Source organism: Oratosquilla oratoria, chromosome 26 (genome assembly GCF_046742065.1).
Source record: "Oratosquilla oratoria isolate Oo_2021 chromosome 26, ASM4674206v1, whole genome shotgun sequence".
Lineage (NCBI taxonomy): Eukaryota > Metazoa > Arthropoda > Malacostraca > Stomatopoda > Squillidae > Oratosquilla > Oratosquilla oratoria.
In genome coordinates this window covers 55450027-55474990 of record NC_134802.1, presented here as the reverse complement: position 1 = coordinate 55474990, position 24964 = coordinate 55450027, and the positions used below count along the sequence as shown (strand labels likewise).

At 39.5% G+C, this 24964-nt stretch overlaps 1 protein-coding gene across 2 annotated transcripts in view; it reads right to left on the bottom strand.

The window, feature by feature from the left end:
- Positions 1-22043, bottom strand: part of LOC143039609 (leucine-rich repeat-containing protein 45-like) — a 38203-nt gene extending 16160 nt beyond the window's left edge. Inside the window, exons 1-10 of one of the 2 annotated variants that reach the window (XM_076209867.1) lie at positions 21767-22043; positions 17500-17593; positions 15343-15509; positions 14999-15177; positions 13636-13764; positions 13154-13325; positions 10584-10797; positions 6606-6683; positions 6143-6254; positions 2780-2886 (exon numbers count right to left, since the gene is read on the bottom strand). In XM_076209867.1, coding sequence (XP_076065982.1) covers positions 2780-2886; positions 6143-6254; positions 6606-6683; positions 10584-10797; positions 13154-13325; positions 13636-13764; positions 14999-15177; positions 15343-15509; positions 17500-17556 — 1215 coding nt within the window. In that variant the 5' untranslated portion in view covers positions 17557-17593; positions 21767-22043. Of the gene's footprint in view, positions 1-2779; positions 2887-6142; positions 6255-6605; positions 6684-10583; positions 10798-13153; positions 13326-13635; positions 13765-14998; positions 15178-15342; positions 15510-17499; positions 17594-21113; positions 21279-21766 lie in introns of those variants that run through there. The other variant, XM_076209866.1, reaches the window with a different exon arrangement.
- Between the last annotated feature and the right edge of the window lie 2921 nt (positions 22044-24964).

The following is a 24964-nucleotide window of genomic DNA, read 5'->3' as shown; positions in this document are numbered from 1 at the left end:
TCCTTTCTGCCTCCCTTAATTTGCAAGTGTCTGCCCCATATAATGTTATTGGTACAATCAACACTTCATACAGTCTTTTCTTCACATCCATTCCAGATACCGATTTCTCTTGACACTTCTTATTCCCCAAAAACATTTACTGGTTTCCTTCACTCTACAGTTTACCTTCACCTTCACTCTTCTATTTCCTGCTGCTACATGTGACACCGAATATTTAAAATTATCCACTTCCTGGCTAGTACAGTGGTAGCACGCTGCCCTCGTATTCACAAGGTAAGCAGATCGAGCCTTGCCCAGGCCAGTGAGCTTAAGCTGTTAATTGGGAGGTTACTGCCATGGCTGGGCACCACAGTGAGGGGTTGAGACTTACCTCAGCTGATGTTCTGAGGAGAGTCTTTGAGACTGATATCGGAAATGAAACCCAGCAACTTTAAATTCAACTTTAAACTCTCTCCTTTATGACTTACCTCCAGCTTGCTGCCAACCTGTGTGAAAGGGAACATCATTGCAAAGCTGGCACTGCCCAGGAATCAAACTCAAGACCTCCAGCTATCTGGGCAGGTTTGTTTACAGATTACACCATGGTCATCTCTGGTGACCACTTGCATATCTCCCTTCTCTGGGCTTCTCCCAGTCCAGGAATGTGCACTGCTATGGGATACTACTCACTGCACCATATGTGACAGGGAGTGTCACTGTAAAGCTGGCCCTGCCCAGGAATTGAACCCAGGACCTCCAGCTGTCCTAGCAAATTTGCTTACTGACTATGACACGGTGACCTCCAGTGACCACTCGCACACAACCTCACCTCTTGCACATCTCATCATCTTGTTTTTAATCTTGTATGTATGTTTTTAATCTTGTATGTATGTTTGTACTTTCAATTTCCTTTTATTCCATACTTTCCCAAACTTCACCAATTGTTTCTGACCTTCCTCTGTCCTTGTCACAAGCCTTTCGCACTTCAGACTCCTCTTCAACCTGACACCCTCATCACTCTTGGTACATCTCATCACCTTACTTTTGCAAACATTTGCTTTCAGCTTTCTCCTCTCACACACCCTCCTAATCCTTGCCACCAAGTGCTTCAGTTTATTATCAGATTCAACCACAAATGAGGATGGTGACATAGAAACAGTCCCACACATAGAAATCAAGAAAGTGCAATCGGAAAGGGACCTTGGAGTAATAATCACCAAAGACATGACACCAGATAAACATATAAACAAAATAGTCGGAGAAACCTTCAACCTATTAAAGTCAATGAAAGTGGCATTTGATTACTTGGATGAAGAAATGATTTAAAAAATATTAGTTACATTGATTAGACCAGAACTGGAATACACAGCAACACTATGGACACCCAGTACCAAAAAAAATATAAGGAAACTAGAAAGATTACAGAGACCAACGACAAAGTTGGCACCAGCTCTTTCCAAATTAACATATGAACAAAGATCATTGAAACTGGAACTACCAACACTGGAGCAGAGAAGAGAAAGAGGTGATCTACTGACTATATTTACAATCATGAAAGGAATGGAAATCCTTGATAGGAATGATTTACTAAAAAATGACAATGGAAAAACAAGAGGTCATGAAAAGAAACTCAAAAAGGATAACTATAGAAGAGAGCGGGAAAAGAATAGCTTCCCACACAGAGTGCTGGAAATCTGGAATACATACATACATACATATACCAAGGCTTTTTCTCCCTTCCAAGGGAGGTAGCCAAAAAGGGAAAGCCATAAAAACACTCCCACCCATTTCACCCCTAAATACCCTCCACACCCCTCCCACCCTTCCTCTAATCTGAGCACCTCCTGGATGACGGGTCATCCCTGCACCCTGCCCACCGCCCTGGGTCAGAAGCAGTGTCGCAATAACTTAGATAAAGAAACAATGTGTGCAAATACAATTCAAAATTTTAAGAAAAAATTTGATGCTGAAAGATACAAAGACGGGTCACCAAGAGCATAGCTTCCTTCCCGTGTAATACAACTAGGTAAATACAACTAGGTAAATACACTGATGGAACAGACAATAGACCAACATTTCTTCCCTAAGAAGCTCCATAGGAGGGTCCAAGGATCAATGGCAGCTGTTGCAAGGTTGTGGCTCAGTCAGTGAGACTTAAAGCAACACTTCATTATCATTCTTACAATCACTGACAACCACAGGTATACACATCAAATACCCATAATCAAGAAAATAATGCTATTCTATTGCTAGATAAGAGGATTTACATTTTATTACATAACTACTTCTATTTATCTTTATACCAGGCTACCTCCCTTGCAATGGAGTAAAGATACTAAGGAAGATGGAACACTGCTATGATAGGAGACTATATAGTCACTGATGAATAAAGATCAAGGAGCTCACAGTAGGAAATCACGTTCAACAGTGTATGTATCTTTATACCAAAAGGTTTCTTCACTATTGAAAGGAAGGTAGCCAACCAAGGAATGAACCCACCTTCCACCCATGATGATGATGATGATATGGTTTAACATCACAAACTCCCCCCCTATCAGAAGGCTAGGACGGTGCCCCTCACAGAGGGCTTTGTAGCGTGGAATTTAATGAACCATGCCCTTGGTTCAACTTCGCTGATGGCAGGATTTGAACCGCCATCCCCTCGACCTTCGTCACAAGTAATGACGCCCTAACCCGCTCAGCTAGCGAGCCTCCACCCATACCACACATAAATACTGTCAATTTTGCTAAACTGTAAAAAGAAAGTAAATAAACAAATACATAAATAAAAGACACAAACCTCAAGTCTCTGGTGCTCTGACTTAAGGTGCTGCACTTCAGTTAACTGCTGCTGTTCCATGGTCCTTAGAACTTCTTTGTGCTTCATTTTTTCTTGTGATATTTGACCTATATCAATACACAAGTTTCAGAAAGTAAAAACAACACAAAATTGAGTTATCACAAATAACACAGTGTATAAGAATAGTTAGTATATTACATATGCCTTTATAGAATATACATGTGTATCTAATACTGACAAAAAAAAGGTAAAGGCAACATTCCACTACAAATTAAGAGTAAAGTATCAATACCAGGGTTAGGTCCATCTACATGTACTTGCACTTGGACTTAGGTACAGATTTTGATGTACTTGGAGTTTAAAAATTCAGTGGTACTTGTACTTGTACTTAGACCCAAAGTACTTGAAAAATACCAAGTACATTCAAGTACAAACAAATATATTGTATTTAATCAAAAGTTATACAGTATACTCTACATAAATTCTAGCAAACTTTGTGATGTTACTACTGGGTAAATACATAGAATGTTATGATACTGTAGTGTAATATAGGATAAAGCACCAAAATTATGTAGTATTTCCTCAACTGGTAACATGCTACAGTAGACAGGGCCAATACAGCACCTCAGTACTCAATTACCGTGAATGCATTTATTCCTATCACGCTCCACTCTTCACACTGCACTTATATTCTGTGTGAAATTTAGTTTTATTACTGATACAATAACATTTACAGCACAGGGAATATCAGTTATTCAAGTTATTCATAAAGTATATGTTTTTGTTTTGCAATTCTGTGATGAAAGAAGTAAATGTGCTAAAATAAAAGGTTTAACTTCCATTTACCTTTCTATATTGAATTCTACTTTTTTAATAATGTACTCAATTTGTATCCACAAAAAAGTACTAACTTTCTTGCTTTATGAATCTGTGACAGGATTTTTTTTTATCATATAAGGTACTTTTACTTATGTACAATGACACATACTTGGACTTAGATGTAAGTACATAGCAAAATGACTGTACTTGTACTTGAAAAATGTCCAGGTACTTGGATTTAAAATACAATCACTTATACTCGGACCCAACCCTGATCAATACTGCATGGAGTGAGACAGAGATGATTCTTCATCCATGAGGTGCTGAGATGAGAGGTACAATAGATGGGTTTAGATATGTATGTCCACTATCACCGTCATCCGGGAGGTGCTAAGATGAGAGGGAGGGTGGAGGGGTGTGGAGTGTATTCAGGGATGGAATGGGTAGGAATGATTTTATGCCTTTTCCTTTTGGGCTACCTCCCTTGTAAGGGGGAAAAAGCCTTGATATATGTATGTATGTATGTAAATATGTATGTAGTGGGTATTTTATGTTCTTTAAAATTGCCACACACTCACACACCTCTGTAAGGTACAGAGAGTTTCTGGGATGTATATACACTCAACCTTCTAATTGCTGGACTAAATGAGGGTAAGTCCAGTCTGGCAACACCAAAATTCCAGCAACAGCAAAATTCTGGCCCAGTCCAGACCACATCATTTCATGGACTTAAGTATATTTTTTTCAAGATTATGCCTATAATGTCCAGCAAATATCCTCATAGCCTAGATCCCTCCACCTAGTGTGGCTTTCTTAATCTACATCCAGGAAATCAGGTCATGCCTGAGATATTCGACTGCTGGACTTCTTTGTTGGACAGGCTTAGACAAATATCTGGCAATCAGAAAAGTTGTCCAAGATCAGACAAATGTCCAGGAAATCCTAAGTCCAGCAAATAGGGGGTCCAGAAAATCAAAGGTTGAGTGTATATGGTATATGTAGAGAGATGATGTTGGAGATGTGTTTAGAAAGGGAGTTGATGATAGTAAACACAAGTTTTTACAAAGGGAGCAAAGCATAATTATACAAGGGAAAGGGTGATGGAAGGAAGGTTGGTAAATAGGGCATTAATGGATTATGTAGAGTATCAAAAGGAAGGATATAATAAATTCTAGATGTTCATATTTTCAGGGGAGAGAGAGTTGGGGAATGGCAGATAATTTTTTGGTAGAAGGAAAAGTGAGAGTGAAGGAAAACTGGAGGAGGAGGAACAGGGTGGGAGGTAGAAGGGTGCTGACAGTTAACATATTGAATGAGAAGGAAAAGGAGAAGGTATACCAGGAGGAGCTGAGAGAAGTGTGGAAAGTGCCGAGGGATAGAGCAAAGGTAGAAGCAGATTAAGAATGAGTATTTTTTAAGAGGACAGAAGACAGGGGTGAATGGAGAAGGGTTGTGTATGGATGGTGCTGTGATGCATGAAGGGGAGTGGGTGGGGGATGGGGGGTGAGGAAATATTTTATGAGAAAAAATTTGATGCAGCCCAAAGGGATTTCTCCCTGTCTTCTCCTTTTCTGCATGGGGGACGGAGAGGGGGGGGTTGCCAAATTTATGAAGCGGCCTTGCCGTGGATGTGCTGTGTCTTGCAACTGCTTCTGACCCAGGGCAGTGGATAGGATGCAAGGATGACCTGTCATCCAGGAGATGCCAAGATAAGAGGGAGGGTGGAGGGGAGAGGAATATGTAGGGAATGGAATGGGTGGGAGTGGTTTCTATGCCTTTTTCTTTTTTACTACCCCCCGTGTAAGGGGGAAAAAGCCTTTGGTATATGTATGTATGTATGTATGTATTTATTAAGTAGAAAGTGACAAAGTTGCAACAATAGTATGTGGGACAAAGAGGACAGGAGGGAATAAAAGGAAGAGTGGTGAATGGTGGAATGAAGAGGTGAGGGCAGTAGAGGAAGAAAAGATGCGAGTACATGTGGATTGGTTGTGAGGTAAGACTACAGAAGCATATTACAGGTACCAGGAAAAGACAGAAAAAGTCAAATTTAAGGTGAGGGAGACAAGGAGGAGAGATGTAAAATGGAGTAGAAGTATGACAGAATTTTTTGAAAAGAATAAAAAAGAATTTTGGAAGGAAGTGACGAGACTGATATTGGTGAGTCAAGTAGAGAGAAGGTAAAAGGCCCAGATGGACAGATGTTAATGGAAGTGAAGGTAGTGAGGAGAAGATGGATAGAGCATTTTAGAGAGTTGTTAAATGTGAAGGAGTTTAGAGAGGGAGAGAGGGATTGCGGCAGTGGGAGGCGCTAAGAAAACAACCATGATGAGAAAGGAAAATGAAAATGCAATAGGAAAAGATAAGGTACAAGGAGCTTTGAAAAAGATGAAAGCAGGTAAGGCACCTGGGTTGGATGAGTCTCATGCAGTGTATATACATCCATATATTGCCCAAAAGTGAATAGAAGTGTGATTTAAATTATAGAAAATCACATATGAGCAAACAAGTAAAAACAAGTAAAAATATTTCCAAATTCTTTACTTTCACACTCCACTCTGGCCCCCTTCACCTCTGACTGCAGCGAACAAATCATCTCCTTCATGTCCAACATCTGTGTTGCATTACTGCTGGTTTTATATTCTAGTTCATTGACCTGAAGATAATTTTTTTTCATTAGAATGCTGTCCAGGCTCAAAGCTTTAACTTGTATTCATACATATACCAACGGCTTTTTCCCCCTTATAAGGGAGGTAGCCATATGAAAACATTAATTTTTCTGAATATCAACTGTGAAACATATTCAAAAATCACTATAACTATCATCAAATAAAACTTACTCTTTCAATATTGATACAAAACTGATTCTTTCAACAATGATATAAAACTGATTCTTTCAATATCAATAACAATGAGTGCATGTAACTATGATAATCGTCAAAGAATGTAGTAAATTTTCATTCTGTGTAAGTTTACAAAAGACAATTGTGCAAATCTTAAAGAGTACCTGAGCTTGTAGTCGATTGTTTACATCTTTCAAAGAATTAACTTCTCTTTCATACTCTGCCTTTGTTGAAAGCAGCTCCTGAAGAAAACAATAGCAAACTTCAAAATCTACATATCATACATTATATATATATGTGTATACATATATATACATATATATATATATATATATATATATATATATATATATATATATATGTGTATACATATATATACATATATATATATATATTTTTTTTTCTTTCTTTTTAGGAAAAAAAAATGTGATGTGAAATGGGGTAGGAGTATGACAGAAAATTTTGAAAGTAATAAAAAGATGTTTTGGAAAGAAATTAAGAGAGGAAGAGGAGGCGAATCAAGTAGGGAAGAAAAGGTAAAAGGTACAGATGGAGAGATGATAATGGAAGAGATGGCAGTAAGGGGAAGATGGGCAGAATATTTTAGGGAGTTGCTAAATGTGAAGGAGGATAGGGAAGGAAAGATAGCTGCAGTGGGAAATGCGAAGAAAATGAGAGTGATGAGTGAAGAGAATGGAGGAGAAATAAGGAAGGATGAGGTGAAGGCAGTTGTAAAGATGATGAAAGCAGGTAAGGCACCTGGTCTGGATGGATGCCATGCAGAATGTCTGAAAAAGGAAGGTTCAGTGATGGTGGACTGGTTGGTGAGGTTATTTAATGTTTGCTGGAGAGAGGGTAGAGTACCGGAGGACTGGAGAAGTGCCTGTATAGTTCCTCTTTAAAAGGGAAAAGGGGACAAGTGTGAATGTAGTAGTTTCAGAGGGATTAGCCTGTTAAGTGTAGTAGGGAAGGCTTATGGGAGGATCTTAATTGAGAGGATTAGGAGAGGAACAGAAGGAGTAATTGGTGAGGAACAGTGTGGTTTTAGGACAGGTAGAGGTTGTGTAGATCAGATATTTGTGGTAAGACAGATATGTGAGAAAGCTATAGGAAAGGGGAAGGATGTTTTTTGGGCTTTTATGGATCTGGAAAAGGCTTATGATAGGGTAGACAGAAAGGCACTGTGGGAGGTTATGCAGATTTATGGGATAGGAGGAAAGCTTTTGGGAGCTGTCAAGAGTTTTTATGAGAGTAGTAGAGCTTGTGTCAGGATTAGAAATGGAGAGAGTGAGTGGTTTGAAGTAAAGGTGGGACTTCGTCAAGGATGCGTTATGTCGCCCTGGCTGTTCAACTTATACATGGATGGGGTGGTGCGAGAGGTGAATGCTAGGGTAGTGGGTCAGGGATTGGAGATGGTTAAAGAAAATGGAGAAAAGTGGGAGGTGAGCCAGCTGTTGTTTGCGGACGACACTGCGCTTGTGGCAGGGTCAGAGGAGGGATTGAGGAAGCTGGTGGCAGAGTTTGGGAGAGTATGTGATAGAAGAAAGCTAAAGATAAATGTGGGTAAAAGTAAGGTGATGAGATGTACAAGGGGTGAAAGTGGCAGTAGACTGGAAGTGAACATTAAGGGAGAGCGACTGGAGGAAGTGGATAGTTTTAGATACTTGGGTGCAAGTGTAGCAGGAAAAGGTGGAGTGAAGGTGGAGGTAGAATGTAGATTGAGAGAAGCGAGTAAATGCCTTGGTGGATTAAAGAGTGTAATGAGGAATAGACATTTGGGAATGGATGCGAAGAGGAGACTGTATGAAGGAGTGATTGTGCCAACAGCACTGTATGGGGCAGAAAAGTGGAACATAAGAGAAGAAGAGAGAAGGAGTTTGAATGTGTTTGAGATGAGGTGTCTGAGAAGTATGGTGGGGGTTACTAGGCTGGATAGAGTGAGAAATGAGGAGGTGAGGAGGAGAACAGGGGTGAAAAAGGATTTGGGAGATAGGGTTGATGAAAGAATATTAGGATGGTTTGGACACATGGAAAGAATGAGTGAAGAAAGATTAGTAAAAGAGGTATGGAAGGCAGATGTGGAGGGAGTGAACATGAGGGGACGTCCTAGGATGAGGTGGATGGATGGGGTGAAGGGGGCTTTGGGGAAGAGGGGAATGTCTGTTGAGGAAGGAAGGGAGAGGACGGAAGACAGAGGTGAGTGGAGAATGGTTGTATATGGATGATGCTGTGATTGCATGAGGAGGAATGGGCGGGGGGGTGGGGGTGGGGGTGGGGTAGTATGTGTGAGTAAATTTTGACGCAGCCCAAAGGGATTTCTCCCCGTCCTCTCCTTATATGCAAGGGGGGACGGAGAGGGGGGGTCGCCGATTAAATGAAGCGGCCTTGCTGTGGATGTGCTGTGTCTTGCGACACTGCTTCTGACCCAGGGCGGTGGACAGGGTGCAGGGATGACCCGTCATCCAGGAGGTGCTCAGATGAGAGGGAGGGTGGGAAGGGTGTGGTGTGTATTTGGGGATGAAATGGGTGGGAGTGTTTTTATGCCTTTCCCTTTTTGGCTACCTCCCTTGGAAGGGGGAAAAAGCCTTGGTATATGTATGTATGTATGTATGTATGTATATGTATATATACATATATATATATACATATACATATGTATGTACATATATATATATATATATATATATATATATATATATCTATGTATGTACATAAGTGGAGTAGGAAATACAGGAGTCTTAGTCAAGAATAAACATAGATTAAGACTCCTGTGTTGTTTCCTACTCCACTTATGTCAACCTGCCATATATATATATATATATATATATATATATATATGTATATATATATATATTATATATATATATATATATATATATATACATATATATATGATGTAAGTGGAGTAGGAAATACAGGAGTCTTAGTCAGGAATAAACTCAGACTAAGACTCCTGTGTTTTCTACTCCACTTATGTCAACCTGTCAGAATGTCTCAACATATATATATATATATATATACACACACTTCTTCAATCTTTCACCCCATATACATTACAAAAAGATCATACATACGTACTTTTAACAAAAGGCCCTTTCCTTTTATATGGGAGGTTACCAGTCAAGGTGCACCCACCATTCCCCAATCCAATACCCATTTGTTTTCCACATTACATGGTGACCCTCCCCCTCATCCACTCCCGAAATCACAGCATAGACAAGAAAAAGTCCCTTCAGGCTGCATCAATTATCATCCATTCACAACGACTCTCCATTCACAACGACTCTCCATTCATACCTATCTCTCAACCTCCCCCCACACTGCTCAAGAAATATTCCACTTTTATCCGATGCCCCCTTCACCCCATCCATCCATCCATCCCATTTTTGGTCTTCCACTTTAGTTCACTTCATCCACCTCTGCCTTCCACTTTTTTGCTAGTCTTTATTCATCCTAAACCATCTCACTGCCACTCTCTCCCCATGAGCATCTGACCCCATTACTTTTGCCCACATTTATCTCAACTTCCTCCTTCCATGTATCCTCTTAAACTCCGCCACTAGCTGCCTTAGTCCTAAATCAGACATATAATTCTATAAGTAAACATGACCTAAGGCTATAAGAGGTATAATTAAGCATACATACATATACCAAAGGCTTTTTCCCCCTTATAAGGGAGGTAGCCAAAAAACAAAGGCATAAAAGCCACTCCCACCCATTTCATCCCTAACATACTCCACTCCCCTCCACCCTCTTCCCTCCCTCTTATCTTGGCACCTCCTGGATGATGGGTCATCCCTGCATCTCGCCCACTGCCCTGTGTCAGAAACAGTGTCGCAAGACATAGCACATCCACAACAGTGCCACTTCAATAAATCAGTGACCCTCCCTCTTCATCCCCTTATGCAGAAATGGAGAAGATGGGGAGAAATCCCTTTGGGCTGCATCTCCCTAATGCATCATAGCATTTTCTATACACAATCATTCTCCGTTCACCCCTATCTTCTGTCCTCTCCCATCCTTCCTCAACAGACATTCCCCTCTTTCCAAATGTCCCTTTTATCCTATCCCTCCATCCATCTCCTCCTTAGTCACCCCACCCATAAAGACCATAAATCACCCCAACATTGTGTGATCTGCACCTCCTGGGCACTTCTGCTCTGTCGCATAGTCTCTTCCTTTGCCTTCTTCAGGTCCTGCTGAAGAGAGCTGGTCCTCTGCTCTAAGGATGACACTCGTTCCTGGCTCACATTCAGAGCAGACTTCACCAATTCTAACTTGGCTTCAAGAGATTCCACTTCAAGAACTTTGGATCTAAGTTCTTCCTCAAGCTCCCCAGCATGAAATGCAGAGTCCCTAGAAAGATACATCACAACACATCATTAAAACTCCCACCAAAAATCACATCAGGCCTAGATATATTTTATGTAATTCATGATAGGTATTGTCATCCAGGAGGTGCTAAGATGGGAGGGAGGGTTGTGGGGAGTGGAGTTTATTTAGGGATGGAATGGGTGATTTTATGCCTTTTTCTTTTTGGCTACCTCCCTTGTAAGGGGGGAAAAAGCTTTGGTATATGTATGTATGTATGACAGGTATTGCATATATTGATAATATGAATTATTACTCTTTAGAATTTATAAAATACAAATTTCTAACTCCTGCAAACAGCACCTTTATATATTTTCCATCTAATCACCTCACACCTACAAACCACAGAGCTATGGTGTGGGACAGAAGCATCCTCAGTCCCATCACAAATACCTTTCACCACTTTCTGTTTAAAATATGCAAATACTGCACCTCTTCACTTTCCCAGTAATTTGCTGATGACACTGAGCTTGTGGAAGGGTCAGAGAGGGGAGGGAGTTGGTGAAGGAGCTTGGGAGGGTATGTGATAAAAGAAAGTTGAAGGTAAATGTGGGTAAAAGTAAGTTGATGAGATGTACAAGGGGCGAGGACGGCAGCAAACTGGAAATCTAAAAGGAGAGAGACTAGAGGAAATGGATAGCTTTAGGTATTTGGGGTCTCGTGTGGCATGAAAGGAAGGAGTGGAGGTGGAAGTAAATTGTAGATTGAGAGGACTAAAAAGTGTAATGAGAAATAGGTATTTTGAGAATGGATGCAAAGATGAGATTATATGAAGGGATGATTTTCCTGATAGCACTGTAAGCCTTTTTCTTTTTCTTTTTGGCTACCCCCCTTGTAAGGGGGAAAAAGCCTTGGTACATGTATGTATGTATGTATGTACTGTATGGGGCAGAGACGTAGAATTTGAGAGAAGCAAAGAAGAAAAGTATGAATGTGTTTGAGATGACACGTCTGAGAAGTATGGTAGGAGCTACAAGGTTGGATAGAGTGAGAAACAACGAGGTGAGGAGGAGAGTGGGGGGGTGGAAAAGGAGATGGCAGATTGGGCTGATGAAAGAGTGCCAAGATGGTTTCAACATAAAAAGAATGAGTGAAGAAATATTAGTAAAAGAGGTGTGGAAGGCAGAGGGGTAGGAAATGAGTTTGAGGGGATGATCAAGGATGAAATGGATGGATGGGGTGAAAAGGGATTTGAGCAAGAGGGGAGTGTCTGTTGAGTAAGGAAGAGAGAAGGCAAGAGATAGGGTTGAGTGGAGAATGGCTGTGTATAGATGATACTGTGATGCAAGGTAGAGGGGGTGGACGGAGGTGCGGGGTTAGGGAGTGGTTATGTGTGAAGGATATTTTGACGCAGCCTGAAGAGATTTCTCCCCATCTTCTCTTTTTATGCATGAGGGGACAGAGAGGGAGTTGCCGATAAAGTGAAGCGGACTTGTTGTGGATGTGCTGTGTCCTGATACATTACTTCTGACCCAGGACAGTGGGTAGGATACAGGGATAACCCGTCATCCTAGAGGAGCTGAGACGAGAGTGGAGTAAGGGTGGTGGGAATGAAATGGGTGGGAGTAGGTATATGCCTTTTGACTTGGCTACCTCCCTGGTAAGGTGGAAAAAGCCTTTTGTAAATAGACTGAATTCCAATCAACCAGTTTATTGCCCTGGTTGTCTCCTACAGGAAACCCATAGTTCCCAGAATGCTGACCAGATCAGCCAATAAGTCACAAAAGATTTTGTGTTGTTGTTTTGAAGGGAACAATGTAAAGTAGTGAAGTATGATGTCATCTGTGTCTTTAGTGTGGTGGATGAATCTAGACCAACTCAAGTCTGTTACCTTGCCAATTCTGTGCTGGTACTGTTTACATGCACAGGGAGTGACCTCAAGTTTCATTTAATAAAAACCCACAGCCCCTCAGTGGCAGGCAATGGTCCTCAACCCCTCCTGTAGATCTCCCTGGGAAGATATGTTGAACTGATACTTGTTTTGTATTTAACCAGTTGTATCTTCTGGGAAGAGGAGCTACACTCGTGGTGTCCCGTCTCTGTATCTCGCCATTTCTAATTTGCTCTTAAATTCTTGTACTGTTTTTGCACACATTATTGTTTCATCTAGTATGTTCCATACATTCACCACTCTGTGGAGAAAGCTGTGTTTTCCAGGTCTCTTCTATAACTGTTCTTTTTGTATTAGTATGGAAATGTTTATCTGTCACTGGTTTATAATTATAGAAGGAGACCAGTCAGTGGTTGTCAGCTCTCTTGTGAAAAGGAAAAGTAAATACAGTTAAAGTTGACCATCATAATGAAATAAAAAAAATAATACACAGGGCTACTCTCAACATACCGTAAAGCCTTGTTCAATGTAAGATCTGTGTTTACAAGAGATTCTTCTAACTGTTTGATCTTCATACTGGAGACAAGTTCCCTTTCTTGAAGTTCGGTCTTTAAAAGCTCAGTTCTGTTTACATATTCTCCAGTTAATGCATTTGTTCTAGAATTCTGAGCCAACTGGTACTCTGAAAAAAAGTGTACTGTCAACCCCTAAGAATCAATTTAATTAATTACACCAATGAACATACTAATGCAAAAATGTAACTTTATTTCATTCATTTTTTATATATATATAATGACACATACATCCATACATCTATAGCTAAAAGGTCGGCCCTGGAGTAAATTGGTCTTAATTCAGTGACATTTAAATTTAGGTCCCAACCTGTAGTTGAATGGAGACATCTGGCATCAATCACAATAAAATCTATAAAGAAGGGAATAATCTAAAAGGAATAAGAATGGCAACTGCTAATACTTATGAATCACACTCACCAATAGCTGCTATGATATCATTTGGGACACCATTACCCGTGAGATTCAAGCTTCTCAGGTTCTTGTTATGCTTGAGGCAATCTAGTAAAGCCTTTCCTCCAATTGCTCCTATGGAATTCCAGCGAAGGTCTTGGGAGAAAAAAATTATCTATGAAACTGATTAAAAACTATAAATTCAAAATACTATTGTAAATATATATATATATATATAAATAAATATATATACATATATATATATAAATATATATATATATATATATATATATATATATATATATATATATATATATATATATATATACATACATATACATACATACATATATATATATATACACTGTCATTCTGGGAGGTAACTGGCAATTTTCCATATCAAATATTTAATATTTTCTTTACTGAGAAAGAATAACACCATTTGCTCAAAGAGAAAATAAAACTCAATTATGATGCACAACATTGTAGTTGGCAGAGGTTTACCCAAGGCCTGACTTGACATGTTTGTGCCTCATTTGCAACACTCTGAGCTTGGTGATTCTGACAGGTATGTTGCAAGCCCACCCCTGGCATAAGTGCCACTCATGGATAATATATACATGTGTCTAAGATTCGCCCTCCCATGACTCTACCCACCACTAACCCCAACGCAAGGAGACTAGGATTTGGGTATACATATTAGCCCATTAGTCCCTGATGTTGTGGGAGAGTATAAGCACCCATTACCTTGGCACTAGTGGGAGACAGCCATGGACTGAGTGGTGTTGGCCCAGGTGGTAGCTGCTTGACTCAGGGCATGCCTAACCCAAAGATGCAAGTCAGGTAGCCAAGGCAATTTGCTTCTCTGAACCAAGAGAGGCAACCTGTCTTGGTCTAAATAAAGAACCAAAGAGGTGTGTTGCTATTCCAGGGGTGGGGTGGGGTGGGGAGTGTTACCCTAGTTAAACCACAGTACAGTACTAAAACATCACTCAACCTCCAAAACTCCCCCATTTCAAGGACCTACATGAATGCCACACACAGCGAACACTTGGGTTTGTGACCAATAACAGGATAGCCATTAATTCTAAGAGTTAATCTGCCCTTTTAATGGTTTTCTTTTTCTTCCATCTGGGTGCCCAACACACCCACCTCACTGGTGGTTAACCAGTGGAGGAATTGGTTTAGTTGCCGACAATCCGAACATGTGGCAAGTAGTACTGAGTTACATGCTACTAGTAAGACAACTACCTCACCTCACAAGTAAGTGTTCCACATAGTAAACTCAAGACAACAATTAAGGTAAAAGTTTATTTTGAAGAAAATATCCAAAAGTAAAATAAAACATCTAAATATAAACTTCAACACATACTAGAACTTAGTTCCTCACCAACTGAAACAAGACTGTTATTCCTAACAAGGGCTTTACAAAGAATGTGTGTGCAGTCTATGCCAAGTTGATTACTCCTGAGGTCCACATATTCCAGTGACGAATTTGTTGCAAGAGATTCACACACACTTGAAAAAGTTTCCTTATTTGTTCCAAAGTTATTCCACTCAAGGGTCAATCTGGGAATAAGAGAATGCAACAATCATGCAAGAAAAAATAATTTCACAGAATCTTATTTACATTTTACATTATGCCAGCATTCAATTAGTGGGATACAGGACCATTTCAGCAACATATTTATTCACTCTTTCTGGGTAGGTATCACCTTATTGATTATAACTTACCTTACAACTCCCTTGTTACATTTTATCATTTTTGCCACTGCCAGAGCACTTTGCCCATGAATGTTGTTGCCCTTCAGCGAAAGAGTTGTGACAGATGAGTTACCACACATCCCCAAAAGCAAAGCCTTCAAATGGTCTTCCTCGACCAAACAATCCTCAAAACTAACCTGGGTTTTCAAATGGAGATGAAAAAGATTTTTTCTATCAAGAGTGAAGACTGAACATGCAGTTTCTATTTATCAATATCTTTTATAAGCATAACACCAAATCCTCCTTTAAACATACTCTATTACTACAATTCCAGCCTAACTCCTCCTAATCATTATGGAGGATGACAAAGAATGAGGTAGATGGGTGGGGTGTATGAGGCATTGGATACAAGATGAATGTATGTTGATCAGAGAAAGGAGAGGACAAGAAACAGATGTGAGTGGAGAGTGGGATGACAAAATAATGCAACCCAAAGATCTTTTCTTCTCTGTTCTGCATTTTTGAAGTGACTGGGGTGGGAGGTTGCCATAAAATGAAGTGATGGAGATGAATCAGCTTTAACTGTTGGACCTTGCTATAGATGCATTGGGTCTTGCTGAACTGCTTTGACCCAAGCACTGGGCAGGTGACAGGGATGACTTTTCATCCATGATGAGTTAAGATGGGATGGACACTGAATGGGTTTTTGGATACATATGAAATGGGCATAGGAAGGGTATATACTTTGACTCAGACACACATACCTTAAAAGGGGAAAGGGGTCTTTTCACATATTTCTATATGGATTTACGATGGCAAAACCTAAACACTATTCAAATACAAAAACTGACAAAATACATGCATACACATGTAAAGATAGTTTGAATCTCAAACTAGAATCATGGCTTAAAAAGATGTTTTCTCTCATTTACTACATAAATATTTGGAGTGAATGAAGGTGATCATCATATGGTGAAGCAGTGGGGGTAAACCAGCTCCTGCTGTCAGATCCTCCCAAAGAAGGATTATACCTCATTGGTTTGTTTTTGACCCAAACAGAGTGGTGGGGGGAAAGGATGATCATTCATCCTTGAGGTGCTGGGTTGGGTTTTATTTATTTATGATAAGTGTTGGCCTTTACTAGGCTAGATAGAGTGAGAAATGAGGAGGTGAGGAGGAGAACAGGGGTGGAAAAGGAGCTGGGAGATAGGGTTGATGAAAGAATATTAGGATGGTTTGGACACATGGAAAGAATGAGTGAAGAAAGACTAGTAAAAGAGGTGTGGAAGGCAGATGTGGAGGGAGTGAACATGAGGGGACGTCCTAGGATGAGGTGGATGGATGGGGTGAAGGGGGCTTTGGGGAAGAAGGGAATGTCTGTTGAGGAAGGACTGGAGAGGACAGAAGACAGGGATGAATGGAGAATGGTTGTATATGGATGATGTTGTGATTGCATGAGGTGGAATGGGCGGGTGGATGGGGGGTGAGGTAGTATGTGTGAGCAAAATTTGACGCAGCCCGAAGGGATTTCTCCCCGTCCTCTCCTTTTATGCAATGGGGGGACAGAGAGGGGGGGTCGCCGATTTAATGAAGCGGCCTTGCTGTGGATGTGCTGTGTCTTGTGACACTGCTTCTGACCCAGGGCAGTGGACAAGGTGCAGGGATGACCCGTCTTTCAGGAGGTGCTAAGATAAGAGGGAGGGTGGAGGGGTGTGGGGTGTATTCAGGGATGGAATGGGTGGGAATGATTTTATGCCTTTTCTTTTTGGCTACCCCCCTTGTAAGGGGGAAAAAGCCTTGGTATATGTATGTATGTATGTTGGCCTTTACTGTGGAGGCACTGTATATGGTGGAGAACAGAGATTCAAGCTTCTCGGGTTCTTATTATGTTTGAAGTAATCTAATCAAGCCTTTCCTCCAATAGCCCCTATGGAGAACAGGGATCATCCTTTATCCAGAGTGCTACAGAGGGAGGACTGATGAATGGGTTTTGATGGGTATTGTTGTTGTTCCCTACACTGTCTGGCTGAGCACTCCTTCTATGGGAGAGAAGGTTCTTTGGTATGCATGTACACATGTATGATGTATGTGTGTTTGGACTTTGTCACCCTCTTTATAAGGGAGGAAAGAGCTTTCAGTACATATATACATATATTCTAAATAGCATCAAAGAAAGTAAACATTCACCTTGCTTATTGAGTCTGTTGATTGCAAAACCTTTCCTAGAACTGCACATGTTCCCATGGAGAGAGAACAACCTGAAAGATCCAGAACTGAACCTCTGCAACAGAAATAAAGATAGTCATTAGCTGGAAAAAAAAACATATTAAAAAGGGTCAATCTATTTTATTACGAAAAAATACAGCCACTCCCTTATATGTACCTACATACAAGTAAAAAAAATCAAGGAGCCCCAGAAAAATAACATATGACATACATAAATGTAACACACAAGCATAAATTTCCAGTAATTGTTAATCATTATCATTCACTCTATTCATAAGGCCAACAACAGATTGTGCAAGGTGGTCAATTTCCTGTTACCCATTTTTTTAAGCTCTCTACTAATACCAACTGTGATTCCTCCATCTTTTTACATATGGAGACCTGACAACCAGTAACTAGTCCCCTCCAATTATTACAATCCATTGGTAAAGAAACAGCAGGAAGATGGTTGCAGATGCCAGTTATCAGCTCTTCTTATAGGGAAAAGTGGAGTATTGTATTTCATATTGTATTTCACTGTCAATAACAAGCACCTCTCTCCTTGAGGACAACATTGTGCCAGAGCTGAAGTTGTGAATATAGTTCATGAGAGATTTAGGTACAGCAGCAGAAAGGAAAGATAGCACACATTGAAAGTAATAAGCATTCTTCTTGAGTGGAAATTAGTCTCCAATTATAAAATAATGCCGCATAGCTTTGCTCCATTGGGGGTGTCAATAAAGTCCTTAACAAATTGACTGCATAAAACTTATGAAGTCAATACCCAATCAAGAGGAAGGGTAGAGGACATATAGTCAAAGTTGATAAAGACCAAGTGTCAACCCCTCAGGGTTGCACCTCCACATGAAGGTGAGGGTTCTCGCAGGTTTAGAAGACAGGTCCATCTAGCAGGATCACTCTTTACAATTACCTGTTTTTGATCCCTAAGAAGAGGTTAAGTTAGGTTATAAACAAGGGCACAGTGCCAATTTTGTGGGTGTCAGAGCTCTGGAGGACCTGATTAAAGCTTGTGAAGGTCCTGGTAAAAGCTTGTGATCCCTATCATATACTGTATGTTACACAATGATTAAGTATTTCATATTTGCATTCACTTATTATCCTAAAATAAATATAATTATCAAGTAAATAAAGAAAAGAAGAGCCACAACCCATTTGCAGAGGTGCCGGAGCAGTAATCCAGTAAGTACCAATAGCAATGCACCCCTGGTTATAATCCCTCCATGATAAGGTTCTAAGAACTGGCTGTACTTCCACACAGCTCATCTGTCTTCAGTACAACTGGGGTCAAATATGAGGCCTGATTGTTGTTGTTGTTGTCGTCGTTCCCTAAACTTAACTGTCTGACCGGGCAGATCCATCTCCCTCATAAATGCCATGGCTGGAACAGGATTTTCCCACAAATCCTCTAGGGTGTAAATTGTGCTGTTGGGATATGTGATTGTGTACAATACTGTCTTCCATAATATGCTGTATAGTAAGTGTTGCATCCTAGACAGTTATCTGCGATGCAGTCATTCTGAGAGGGCTGGTTGTAGCCAACTGTACTGGCATTATCTTTATTAGCTGTCTACATACAGCCTACACATAATCTATTTTATGAATTAGAACAAACTGATCTGTGATGACCCTTTCAGATGTGTCCAATTTCATGTATTCATGTTACAGAGCAAAATGACATTTAAAGCTTACCCAACCTAACATTATGATTATGGACAGCCTGTTCTCAAACAGCCTATCACCATACAACTTATTTTAATATGGACCCTATATCTTGGGTATATTTGTTTGCAATTAAAAAGGCGCCACCAATATTAATAAAATAACCCACCTGTAAATGGGTTACAAAGAAAATATATAAAGAAAAAATATTACCTGGAGAACTGTCACCCTAGAATGTTCACCCGAAGAATCACTCCAGGATAACTACCTAAAGAATTATCACCCCAACCAACAACTGAAGAATTACCACCCCAGACCACAGTGAATAGAAAATTAGAATGGACCTAACCCTAATTTAACCTAACCTAACAAATCTAACCATAGCCCACCTAAATATATCTGTAACCTCAGGATAGCCCACCTGAAAAATGTCACCCTGTCAAAGACAAAGTTTGGGGTGACAATTCTGATGATCTACAAAGAATAATCTATCATTTTAGCAATTATTGTCATATAAGTAGCATTTCAAACAGCAAGATATTACTTAACAAATATCGGGTGAATAGAATTAAACCAGTCCCCATAAAAAATTAGATCTCAGTTTAGGTGATTCTTATAATAATAATTACTAAATGATAGTAAATCTAATAACTTTAGTTTATATGATAGGTACCCGGAATCCGCGCGCGGCGCCACTGTCGATCTTGTGTTGTTTTCATGGCCAAATGTTGCGGCCCACTATTTTTTGTTTAGTTCAATTTGAATGCTTCCCGCGCTTTGCGCATGCGCAAGATATTCAAATTACCTTGTTGTTTTGCAAGTGTAAGGCTAATTCTTGAAATAGAAACAATTTTTCAGCGACTTAAACGGAAATTTGGTTTTCAAACTCGGCAACATAGTTTTCCGAGTAAAAATATTAAGGTAAAGAATGTCTAAACATAATTTTAAGTTACATAAACAAGTTTTTCAACCTATTTTCTCCCAGAATTGAGAAGCTTAAGAAAATTGACTTTTGCGTGTTTGAGCTAAAAGCCCCGGAATTTAGCTATATCACCCATGAATCTGATGCGTCCAGTTCGCGTTCGATTTTGTTTACTATTACCATTGACGACCAAAAACACACAATGACGGTTTTTGCTCAAATGCATAATTTATATATAAAAAATAGCATATGGTTGCATTATTTGACCTATTTTCTTTAAAATGTGTGATTTCCATGTAGAATGATCGAAGAGAAGTTACGTTTTTATCCTCTACAAAATTATCAACCGGCAACCAACGTCATTGTTTGGGTTTCGTCGGCGTTGGTTGCCGGCTGATAATTTTTCAGAGGATAAAAACGTAACTTCTCTTCGATCATTTTACGTGGAAATTATCCATTTTAAAGAAAATAGGTCAAATAATGCAACCATGTGCTATTTTTTATATATAAATTATGCATTTGAGCAAAAACCGTGATTGTGTGGTTTTGGTCGGCGTCGGTCGACTTCGGTCGGCGTTTAGCGACAGCTTCATGGTTGCCATGAAAAGGCAAATATGGTATGATGGAGATGTCTCACTTTGTTTTTGACATGCTCATGTGATTTGTTGATCCATAAAACCCAAGTATTCCGAATTTTGATAAAATTGGACCAGTGGTTTAGAGTTAATGTGTATTTCTTTACCGAAATCTTTACAAATTACCACCCTTAATTCTAACACTTTGTTATGGTAAAGTCGAGCCAAAAATGCGGGCTAAGAAAATAATTCAAAAAATCGTATCTCCCTTATTTTTCAAGCTATTTCAAAAATTTAAAAAGCATTTTGTTTCTAATAAAGTTGTCTTTCATATGCAACAATAATATAAAGGTTAATTTTTTTTTGAAAATTTTGTGGGGGTACCTATATATGAGCTTATATTATTCAGTCTGACTCACTTGCTAAGAGCTTCTTCTACTTCATCCTGTCTATCTATTTCATGCTTCTTGCATAAAGTTTTATACAAGTCGACAGTACTAGTCATTTCTGATCTTAAACTATATTCTCCTTTCATACATACATCACAACAACTTTACGTCAACGATTCTGATATCGTAAACAACTTGTTTGAAACCGTGTAATTTTAAGAATCACTTCTGTTCCGAACACATATTGAATCACAAAACTTGACGTTAGTTCTTTTTAGTATCATATATATGGTAGACGTATTATCATTAGTGAAGATCGTGTGTGTTGAATGAGTGACATATCTCTTTAATTAAGAATTCCATGAGAAATGAGCATTGATTCTGAGCAAGAGTGTCTTGAAAATTTAATCTCTCCTTGAGAAATGCGGAAAGGTGAATGATGGTAAAAACTGTTCCCTATATAGACTGGATCGACCCCTCTTACAGTGAATCATATTGCATTCTAGTTATAATTTTACTAATGTTGTTTGTAATAGCAGCCTCATAAATGTACAATTAATCATAAGAATTGACCTTTGATTTTCCTCGGGAAGAACCCAGAAAATCTGATAGTTCAGGGGCAGGAATCTACAAAAAAACAAACGGTGAAATAAAAGGCACGCTACTGTTAGAACAATTTCTACTATAAATCACGAAGTGATGGGGTTGGTTGTATCGATGAAGAATCTCGCCCTGTCCCAGGCAATGCAGGCATACCTTGTACACGTCTCATACAAAAACTTGACGGAGAAGAAAAATTACATTCTCTCAGTGCATGTTAGAAGTACATAATGTTATGTAACATGAGCAGAGTAGCTCACAAAAATATCTTCTAGGCTTTAATGAATGTGGACAGTTACAATATAATGATTGGTGTCACGGAAAGGTTGGTACTTGTGCATAAGGTGATGCGTGCCTATAAAGGTGCACTGGTCTCCCTTGTAAAGGTCATCCACAACCATGTAGTAATTACTGTACTTGGTATCTATTTTTCAAGTGTCACCGTCATTTGTGCCATATATACCCACTTAAAAATTTAAATATAGACATGTGAGCTATACGTCTAGCGGAATTATTTGAGAGATATGAACTCAACCAAGCATTGAGATTTCCCATCATGACTACTGCCGTTTAACAACAAAGTAATATCACCGTAAGATGACCTTTCAATACGATGTTATAAGTCATTAATTTTTCTCAGGTTAACGCCAGGAGATTTCAATTAGCTAAGGACCAGATTACTTCGATGATGTATTCTCTAATGGCGTTTAGTTATGACAAAGACCGTATCACCTATAGTAATCAAAAGTTTTCCATGAGCTCACACACATAGATAGTTTTCAACAAAATTTATTCAGAAATTCCTTAAATATTAGTTGTTCAATGCCTCAGACCGAATTTAGAACATATATTAATGCGGAGTCGAGAGACGACATTGGAATCAATCAATCAATCAATTCAGCCATCCTGAGTCCACTGTTAAACAAAGGCCTCCTTCATAGCATTCCATGGTTCACACGACCGCGTCAACCTCTGCCATGCCACTCATGCAAACTTCTCAATCTCGTCTCTCCACCTTCTGTCTGGTCTCCCTCTTAGCATTTTGGAATACATGAAATGAATTATCATCGAGTGGGTGTCGATGGACATAACATCGCTGAAAGGAAGAGAAGAGAGTTTATTTAGTCGGATACAAAGATTGTAAGATTACGCATTTATGGGCATAAGAAATGTGGCTGAATTAAAACGATGGAAAATACAGTTGTACATCATTCCACGTGTCAAGCAGTTCACATACACTCACATTTCAACACACTTTTTCTCATCCAAGTGTGTGATAGGGCCCAGCATTGCTCACCCATAAGAGCTCTGAGCTTTCATCGGGGAGGATAGCTAACAATCACGAATTTAACGCGTGATGCAAGCAAAAGCACCCCTTGAACCTCACATTCACTTGTGATTCGACTTGTCCATAGATAAACGTGGGACATCTGAAACTTTCGAGACTTCAAAGGTTTGCGGCACTTTAAGTAAGATAACAATAAGAGAGGTAGTTACGCGAGGCCTGTATCGAACGAGTAAGTCGTTCGTACGTTATCACTTTTCGGGAAAACCCGCTTGGGAATGTCGTTGTTCATGTTTATCAGGAACTGGGTTTCCGGAGAGATATAGATGTTCAGTCCCAAACTACAGGGTGGTTCGAATGTCTTGCTACCCCTATCAATAGAGGTACAAATATTACAGTAATACAAAATACATGTCCTGGACTCAGGCTGCTTGTAAGTGTATGGGCATATGAGCGTATGCATTCAGGCATAGAAGCTCTGCGACATGACGTCACTGAAAGATTCGGCAAACCAGCTCCTCCATAGATGACAATACTGCGGTGGGAACATATTGTTCCAGTGTTCTTATTTTTGTTCTATCGTTCTTACAGTAAATTAACTGAATCCAGGACATGTATTTTGTATTACTGTAATCCTTGTACCTCTGTTGGTAAGGATAACAAGACACTCGGACCACCCTGCACATTAATTTCAAACATTTACATCTTTTGGCTCATGACCCATACGCTAACCTGAATTTTGTAAACGTAGATGACGCTTTGGGAAAGGGTCTGCTAACTTGAATATTGTAGATGACTATTTTAAAGAGATGTACGCTGTAGCATGAATACGATGATTTTGAATACAAATTGAAGTACTGTATATGTTCCATGTTTTTTCCCAGAATACTGAGCAAAAGGGATTACTTAATCTTACATTTTAAAGATTTACCCTCAATGATGTGTTGAATATACTTCTGCCACTTTGATACTGCTTTCTGTCATGTACCGCTGTCCACGTGGCAGGTTGCTCGATCTTTACAATGAGGTAATGAAAGAATATATGGGGGGGGGGGCAGCCTCCTCCCTGGATCAGCCACTGTCTTCCGCATCAGTGGCATCTGCTATAACTCTTCAAGGGAAAAAATTGTCAACATTACGGCACTAACCATTCTGGCTACCGTTAACCAATTTTATCCTGAAGATAAGGGAAAAAATGGCACAAAAGAGGTAAATTTTGCACATACACATTAAAAGAGCCGTTAAAAAAAATCCTTCGCGAGGATTATCATATAACGAAAAAAAGGAGAGAGACTTCAAAACGGTCACTTAATGAATACAGAAGTTTCGATATTTATTTTTATGCAAGAGGTCTAACTCTATGGCGATATTTTAGTGTAGCATTTGGAGTACAGGAAAAGTCTCTATGAAATAACTCTCTCCCTTGGTGACATTTGCTTATTCTAGAACAAATATCTACATGTAACCTTGGACACATTGATAACACCAGAGTGAGCAGAAAATTACCAGTGAGTGGGGTGGGGGAAGGTCGAGTCGGGGTCGGGGAAGTACGTACTTGCCATATATGCACCAAATGCGACGGAACCTTTTGAACAAAGGAACTGTTTTGTAGACATTTTTGGTCAGGTTTAATGAAAGCCAATTTTACTTGCATGAAGGGTGGGCTTGGAAAAAAAACAGGTATCGGTGTGTGTTCTTTCTCTAGTCCAGGCATCAACTAAATGAGATCGCCTGTATGTTATTAATTAAGGAGTAAAAAATATATATGATACCGGACCGTTTTGGGGCGCGTGTATGGTGACGTGAACTTTGTATATAGCCCAAGACAGCTTTCGCGTTATCTTGACATTTGGAGACAGACAAGTGAAAATAACAAATAAAATAATCAATCAATTTAATCTAATGAAACTGAATAAATCACACGACTGTAAATAAGGTGATCACTTAAACACAGACAAAGAAGATAATTTTTTTCCTTTCCTATTTTTCTTGTTTT